Source organism: Anopheles marshallii, chromosome 2 (assembly GCF_943734725.1).
Source record: "Anopheles marshallii chromosome 2, idAnoMarsDA_429_01, whole genome shotgun sequence".
NCBI classification, from domain to species: Eukaryota; Metazoa; Arthropoda; class Insecta; order Diptera; family Culicidae; genus Anopheles; species Anopheles marshallii.
In genome coordinates this window covers 16,429,890-16,438,108 of record NC_071326.1, presented here as the reverse complement: position 1 = coordinate 16,438,108, position 8,219 = coordinate 16,429,890, and the positions used below count along the sequence as shown (strand labels likewise).

The window sequence follows — 8,219 nt, the reverse complement described above, 5'->3', positions numbered from 1 at the left end:
TCACCGGGCCAGTCCAGCCAGAGTGGCAGGGTATTGCAAAGGACCAACCCGGTGGCTAAGGCAAATATGACAAAAACTATATTTATCTACTCGAATCGTCAAATGGTAGTTCATGTCAGGAATTTCATCGAATAGTTTATTTTTTATACCCTCTTTAGAATAGCACAGCCGTATGTTTTGTGCTATGAAAACTTTAATTAGGAAACTAATTTAGAAACTTCTTCTAGCTATTCGGCGCTACAACCGCTTCGCGGTCTTGGCCTGCTGCGGGAGTCCTCTAAACCGCTCACGGCCGCGCGCCTTTGTCTGTCAATCCATTATCCCGGCCTTTCTGGTGGACTCCATCTCAGTTTGGGCCTACCACGCCTTCTCTGTCCATGTGGACGTTCTAAAACGACTTTACGGACTGGGTCGTCCGGTATCATTTTCATGACGTTAGCGCAGCCTGCCGGAGTTTGGCGAGTCTAATCCGCTGTACGACAGTAAGTTGGCGATTGAAATGGCGAGCTCTATGTCGCCATTGTAGCGGCTCCTCCATTGCCCTTCTACACTTACAGGGCCATAAATCCTTCGTTCTTCGCGACAGGTGTTTTGAATGGAGAAGTTTTCTCAGGCTGTACTATAACCGGTTGGCAGCCAGCACCCTAGCGCGTATTTCATCATCAATGTTATTGTCGGTGCTGACTCTTGACCCAAGATAGGTGAAATTTTGGACGACTTCGAAAGAGCGTTCACCTATTTGTATGTCACCCCTGCGTAAGTTAGAATGTGTTAGCAGGGCCACTAGTGGTGCCACCATCAACTTGGTTTTTGCCTCGTTAATCTCCAACCCGAGGTTTAGGATTTAGGAATGAGGAATTGAGGAATTTACAAACACACGAAACAAAAACTTATTCGGAACTATTAATATTTTGCAGGCTCTTCTCACAATGATCTCTGGTCCAGTCATGGCCAAACTTCAACGATTACCTTTTTATTATTAATTAATTCTGGTTTTTTCTAAGATGGATAAATGCCATTTTAACTTGAGCCTTAACTGAATGCGTCACCAGGTACCAGTTGTTTATTCGAACGAAAAGATTACGTCGACTTCGTTATACAACATCATCCCATCGTTTAGATCATTGAAACAATAGTTTTACTGCAAATGTTCATTTTATTATAAATACTCCTCATTTTTTTTGTACATTTTCTGAATGCATGATTTCACAAAGGATTCATTTTGTATCGTTTTTCGATTCGGGTTGGGTTTTCTAGTAGACGTGCACACACTTCTTGGGCAAGAAGAACTTGACGGTCTTGGTGACCGACTTGTTGCTCATGTCCGGGTTGACTCCCTTGCGGATCTGCTGCTTGTACAGCTGCGCAACGGAATCGGTGGCATCACGGCAGTGGACGTCGACGTACTTGGGAACCTTCTCGGCAGCCTTGCACTGAGAGGCGCAGGTCGGGAGCGGACGGCTGGTGAAACAGATCTTGTCACCCTGTTCGACGTACTGGGCCTGGTGTTTCACGGCACATTCCTTCTCGGTGTACTGCTGCTTCTCGAAGAAGTGCTCACGGTTCGGTTTCTCTTCCTCCGAGGACGACGAGCTGGAATCATCCGATTCGTCCGACTCGTCCGACGAAGACGACGACGAGGACGAGTCCGATAGGTCAAAGTCCTTGTAGTAGTAGTTGTAACGCTGACGTCCGGCTTCCTGCTCACTGATGACGTTACCGAAGTAGTACTGGGGCTTCACACAGTGCTCCTGCGCCTTCTGGTGGTACTCGGCGAAGTATGCCTGGGCTGGTCCACTGCAGTTCATTCCACTGAGCGCGTACGAGGCGGCAAAGTATTCGGGCTTGCGCATGACGCACTGATCGGGGGTGATGAAATCGTCCTCTCCCTCTCCATTGTTGGTACCGCAAAGACCGACGAAGTTGTTGAAGTACGACTGATCGGCGAAGAAGCGGGCACGGTATCCGTCGAACACGATCTTGATGTCGTCATCGCGGAAGCTGATCTCCAGTTCGTTGCCAGGGAGGGCATACACGCGGATCAGCGGCTGATCGCCACCATCATCGTTGGTGTACATTTCGACGGCGTACTTCTCGTGGATCTGCTGGGGCTTGCCATTGATGTAGACCATGGGGAGGTCCTGTCCGTGCGGGATGATATCGATGTTGTAATCGTTCTGCTTGTACTGTCCGAGGATAGCCTTCAAGAAGAGCTGGTTGTCCTCGCCGTGACGCGCCAGGATGGTGATCTGTTCGTCCTCGCCGAAGCCGTTCTTCCAGTTGTATTCGTAGTCCGAGTTGAAGAAGTGCGAGTCCTGAGCATAGAAGTAGTAGTCAGGCTTGACGGTGTGCAGCACAACGTGCCAGCAGTTGCCAAGCTCGTAATCGTAGGTCTTTCCATCGAAGGTGTTGACGAATTTGTTCGACACAACGCAAGACGCTGAAATGAAACGGTATTAACCAACATGTATCGCTAAACAACGCACATGCAGGACGTTCGTGTATACTTACGGTGGTAGTTTCCGCGGTAGGCGTAGTTGAACATGCGCTCGTAGTAATCAAAATCGGGGTGGATAGAGAAGAAGTAGCGGGCGTACTCGCTTTCGATCGGGTAGTTCTGGATAGCGAAGCTGCGATCAGGTGCGTAGAAGGAAGCGTTGTAGTAATCGAAGTACGGAGCAAGCTGGAAGTCAATCTGGAACTGGTTGTGTTTGCCCTGGAAGAAGTAGTCCTCGCTCCAGTACGGGAAGGTGAAGTAGCGAGCGTAGTCGAAGAACTGGTAGGTCAGGTTCTTGGCATAGTTGGACATATCCTTGAACTCAAAGTTGAACGAGTACTGATCGAAGTAGCCGGCCTGACGAGTCGCGTTTTGGCATGCGGGCAGTTGGAAGTATCCCTTGTCCATCTGCTGCTTGCAGCGCTGACCAGCCTCAGAGATGCGGAGGAAGTGGCGGTATTGCTCGGACTGAATCAGCTTACCCTGCATCGAGACATGCGATCCTCCCTGGCACTTTTCGCCGTATGCGAAGTCCCAGTTCATGCTTCCGATCTTGTCGAAGTTCAGGACGTTCAAGAAGTTGAGCTTGGGCATGTTCGGGTACTGGTTGGTGGCCGAGAAGCACATCTGGAACTGCTTGCCAGAGAACGGAATGAACTGGTAGAAGGCGCTCGACGAGACGTACGGACTGAAAGACAGGAACATCAACAGACGCTCCTTCTCATCGACCGGGCTGTCGGCATAGGCGGTGGTGAACACAAACTCAGCCTTCTGCTGCTTGCCCTCGAAAACGATTCCGAAATCGAAGACATTCACATCGCTGTTACGAATACCGGCACCGGCGTTACGCATGAACTGCTCCTGACGGCGTTGGCTTCCGGCGTAGTACACGAAGGGCTGGGCGTAGTTGAACTCGTTGTAGTATCCAGAGTATCCGTGGCGACCCTTCGGGTGTTTCACATCGGCGGTCTGGAAGTCCTGGTCGTAGTCGGCCTGCTTGTGCTGCAGCACAAACTTCACATTCTTCACGCTGGTACGCTGAGCATCGTAGTACAGGTTCAGCTGATGGTAGTGGTAAGTCTCCGAGGCGAACGGATAGACCAGTGCGGACCAGTAGTCGTGCTGCTCGAGATGCTTCATCAGATAAGCATAGTCGATGAAATCCTTGTCGTATTTGGCCTGGAATCGCAGCGAAACTCCGAACAGCTCATGGCCGAACGAGGTGTCAAACGACTTGGTGGTCTGAGCACGGTCGTGCAAGATATGCACGCTCGGCTGCTCGGCCATCGGACGCAGATCGGTGATGTCCTTGTATCCAGTGTACGGCCACGAGCTCATGTGGAAGAGGAGCGTGTCCTTCTTGGGTTCCAGCGGCTGAACGTTCACTTCAAAGTCGTTGTTCTCGAAGTCAAAGCCAAAGTCGAAGCTGAAGGGGAAGTATCCCTGGAACTTCTTCTGGTAACCGGCGACGTAACGCTGATGATCGAAGGGCGTGATGAAGCCAACCTTGGCATCAACCAGGCGAGAATAGGCCACGTTCACGTCAGCAGATCCGTTGAACCAACGCGGCACATGGATGAAATCGTCGTACTCCTTCTCGGGGTATCCGGTCGGAGTCTTGTAGATGCTCGGGTGAGTGGTGGCGGAGGCCTCGAACTCGAATTTCATCAGGGTAGGGGTCTTCAGGCTGTAGGTGAACGGCAGACCGGTTGCCAACGGGAAGGCCATGGTGACAACATTCTGCTGGTAGAACTTGGTGACGTTGTATGCAAATCCGTCTTCGAAGTCTTCGAAGTACTTCTTCACAAGGCTGGGGAACTGCTCGATGGTCTGGTTGTTGAAGGCGAAGAAGCGCTCTCCGTTGAAGATCTGGAACATGAACTGACCCTCAAGCTCTTCAGCCTCCTCGGGGTCGATGTTCAGCAGCTTGGCAATGCGGGTGGTGGACCACTTCTGGAACTCCTCCTGGTTCTTGTTTCCGAACTGCTCGTAGTAATCGTTCTGGTATTTGTGGTTCTTGCTGTACTGGCTGAAATAGTCCTTGAACAGGGACGGGTACTGTTTGTAGTACTTGTAGTAGTAGTCGCTAGACTTGTACTCCTGGTGCTTGTTGTAGCTATCGTATTGCTTGTCGAGCAAGTCGAAGAACGTCTCCATGCTCGAGACCAGGTAGTAGAAGGTCGAGAAACGCTTCAGGCCACCCATGTTCTTGCGCAGGTGGAAGAAGAATCCACTCGGGACGTAGTGGTCATCGGCAGCGATCTGGGAGAAGTACATGCGGTACGAAAGCTCAAGTTCCTTGAAAGCGAAGTCACGCAGGTAAGTGCCCGAGTACTGCAGGCTGAAGTCACGCGGGTTCAGATGCTTGATGGCGGCCTGGGCGTTCTGAGCGAACTCGTAATCGTCATCGAACTCATCGGCCTCGGAAGCGCTCTCGAGCGCGGTCTTGACGGCGGCGCGCACGTAAGTGCTCGGGTCGTAGTGGGTCTGCTCAGCCATGCGCTGGAGCATGTACACCGGGGGCTTCGTACGGATCAGCAGGTACACTGCGGCACAACGCACCTCATGGGCGTCTCCGGTGTTCTGGTACACCTTGAACAGCACAGAGCGAGCCAGACGCGGGTAGTTCTCGACCAGACGGTCCAGGGCAACAATGAAAGCCAAACGCTGGAAGTGGGTCACTGGGACCTTACCCTCCAGGTACGGCTCGAACACGTTCAGGATTTCAGGGTGGCCCAAATGTCCCAGACAGCGGATGTACACTTGCACCTTCACGCTGTCACCAGCCTTGACGGCTTCACGCAGCTGGTGCGCGAACCACGGCACAACCTTGTGGGCAACGATCTTGTAGTCGGCGTCAGCCAAACGGCCGAAGCTGTGCACGGGGTAGTAGTTGTAGGCAGAGCGGTTGTTGACCTGAGCGCGGTTCAGGAAATCACAGTAGGAAATCAGAGCCGTCGTGTTCAGATACTCCTGGTGCTGGACAGCGTTCGACGTCACCAGCAGGAAGTACTCGTGCATAACAGTCTCGGTCGGGTAGCGGATGGTCTTGGGCAGAGTAGCGATAACGCTGGCAGCTTCATCACCACGCAGTTTCTTCTCTTCGATCAGCTCCTTGATCACCTTGAATGCGGGCGGTGTACCGGCCTGGGCCAAAGCATCACGGAAAGTGTTCCAGGCGTCAACCTTCTTAGCGAACGACTCGCTGTGGTTGCTGCCTTCCTCGCGTTCCTTTTGCGAGACGAACAGCTTCTGGCAAACATCGTAGATGTCCTGGTAGTGCATGGTGCGCAGAACACGGGCCAAAATGGTGAACTTGTTCAGGGTGTTCGACTTGGGGACCTCGGACATTTCCTGCAGCTCCTCAGCGATCTCGTACGTCAGCTTGTAGGCATAACGGGAGGCATCGACGTTGTGGGCGTACTGGACGCTGTATCCCTTGTATCCGGTGAAGTAAGGCAGGAAAGGAGTCTGAGGGGCTTCCTTCATGCTTTCCGGGATCGGTTGGTAGAAATCTTCCTCGCTGCTCAGCGAGTCAGAGTCGGACTCGGAAGAGCTGTAGAAATCATGCTCATCGGACTCATCGGACGAAGAGCTGGACGAAGAGCTGTTCGAGTCATCGGAGCTGGACGAGTCGGACGAAGTGTCGTTTTGCTTGCGCAGACGGAACTGATCGCGCTTGTACGCTTCGTAGTATTGCTGTTCCTTGAAGGCATTCAGATCACGACGGTTGCGGTTTCCGCGACGTTCGGTTTCCTTCACTTGCTTCTTGTACTGCTCTGAAGGGCTGATCTTGTAGTTTTGCGGCTCCTCCTCCGAGCTTGAGCTAGAGTCCGAGGAGCTGGACGAATCGCTGGAGGAATCCGACGACGACGAGGAGTCATCGGTCTCGTTGGCGGGACGAACGAAGTTTTTCTTATCGTGAGCCATGTTGTAGCTGTACACCAGATCGACAAACACCTGTTGATCGTCAGCCGGGCCTTCGGGGTACTTGTCGTAGGGCGTGATTTCGTTGAGCGTCATGTTGACCTGAGCGTAGACCATGGCCTTCTGGCTGTTGACCAGAGACGGGCTGACGACAACCTTGTTGACGGTGGACACCGACTGAATGGTGTAGTTGTACCAGTCACCGGTCAGATACATCTGGGTCACTTCCGACTTGGTCATAATGTTACCCATCTGGTTGGTGTTCGGCTTGAAGTCGCTGAATCCGCTGAAGCCAAAGTGGAAGCCCATGCGCTGCTCGCAGTGATCGAAGTTGCGGGACTTGACGACATGGAACACATGCTGGTCCTCCTCGAGCCACTGGGGCTGAGGAACCCATTCCTTGTGGGACTGGAAGTGGAATTCCGGGACGGGGTTGACATCGTACAGGGTTTCACATTCGCCGGTCACCGATGGCTCCATGGTCTTGTACACACCGGTGAGGGTGTTGTTCTCCGGGAACTGGTTGAACTCCGACTTGACCACGTACGCACCCTGAGTGTCCAGCTGGAACTGGCTGACCCAGCCCTTGAGCATGTTCACTTCGTGGTTCGGGACGGTCTTCTCAACGTAGAAGCCCTTGACCGCTCCCTTGTTGTAGTAGATTCCGAAGGGCTTCGAGCTGAACGGCATCGGCTGCCATTTCAGGTTGAAGCGCGACAGTTCAGTGCGGTATCCGCGGGGCAGATACTCGTTGAATGCCGCGTACTGCGGACGGTCAATGTAGGCAACGACGTAGTTGTGATCCTTGGGACGGATCACCAGGTAGCCGTGCGTCACAATGCCAGTCCAGTAGTCCTCAAGGTCCGGCAGAGCGGTCATGGTTTTCGTCGTCACGTTGTAAACGTACTCCCGGTTCGGTTCCCAAGCACCGAACTCGAAGCCCGTCTTGTTGAACGGGCGGGAGTAGGGGAACTCATACTCGTACGAGTATTGGTACGCCGTACACAGCCCCACTGTAAAACACAATCAGAGATTAGTTGAGCCGCAGGGATATTTTTCGGGCAACCTGGAAGGATGCCTTCGAATGCTGGAGCAAATGACGAGGTCTAAGAGCACTTACCAAACGTGAGGAGAAGTAACTTCGCAATCATGGTTCGGTTGTTCTCAGATGCCCGGATGCTTTGATTGCACTCCAAAGCTCGAATGTGCCTTCTGGTGGACCGAGGATCATCTTTTATAGGTCGATTTGGCTGATTATGCGATCCTGCTATCACCGAATCTGTTCATCTACATCGCATAGTTTATTGACCGATGAGTTGCACGATTAAGTAATTTTTACTGCTCACATGTTTACTGTTTGACGCTTATCAGTACATCGCTAATACCTATGGCGCAAATAGTAGAGAGTGATTTACTGTGGAATCTTTCTACAGATTTTCAATGAATTTTAGCAGTTGCTACCAGGATCAATGGCATTGTTTACTGAACAGCCTTTGTGCAAGCCATTGCATTTGATTGATAATTTCCGCTCGAATTCTGTTTGCAATTGTTATGTTTTGAGAATGAACATGTTTTTTACGCTCTCTTTGCATTTAATTCAGATTAATTTCTGCTATTGGCTTTCGTAGACATACATTTAAGTCGCGTTGAACGTTACGAACTTTGTCCCGTTGAAATTTAAATGCTTTTCCAACACTCTGTTAGTATCGGTATAAAATTGGATATATGATTGAAGCACTTACATGCCCAAGCCAATAGTTGGTCATTTTGATTCGATGTTTGAGTTATGCCTAGT

General features: G+C 51.6%; 1 protein-coding gene across 1 annotated transcript; it reads right to left on the bottom strand.

Annotated features, from left to right (window-relative positions):
- Window positions 1-1,253: 1,253 nt before the first annotated feature.
- On the bottom strand, window positions 1,254-7,575 carry LOC128709510 (vitellogenin-A1-like). The gene is made up of 3 exons (XM_053804514.1): window positions 7,545-7,575; window positions 2,512-7,437; window positions 1,254-2,440 (listed from the first exon to the last, which is right to left on the bottom strand). The coding sequence occupies exons 1-3, from the start codon at window positions 7,573-7,575 to the stop codon at window positions 1,254-1,256; spliced, it is 6,144 nt and encodes a 2,047-aa protein (XP_053660489.1).
- Window positions 7,576-8,219: the final 644 nt, after the last annotated feature.

Excerpts from the sequence above, each read along its gene's own strand:
- LOC128709510 (XM_053804514.1), bottom strand. The coding sequence starts at position 7,575 with ATGATTGCGAAGTTACTTCTCCTCACGTTTG. Across the intron at positions 7,438-7,544 it reads GTTACTTCTCCTCACGTTTG|TGGGGCTGTGTACGGCGTAC; the intron begins GTAAGTGCTCTT and ends TGTGTTTTACAG. Across the intron at positions 2,441-2,511 it reads CTACCGCGGAAACTACCACC|CGTCTTGCGTTGTGTCGAAC; the intron begins GTAAGTATACAC and ends GTTTCATTTCAG.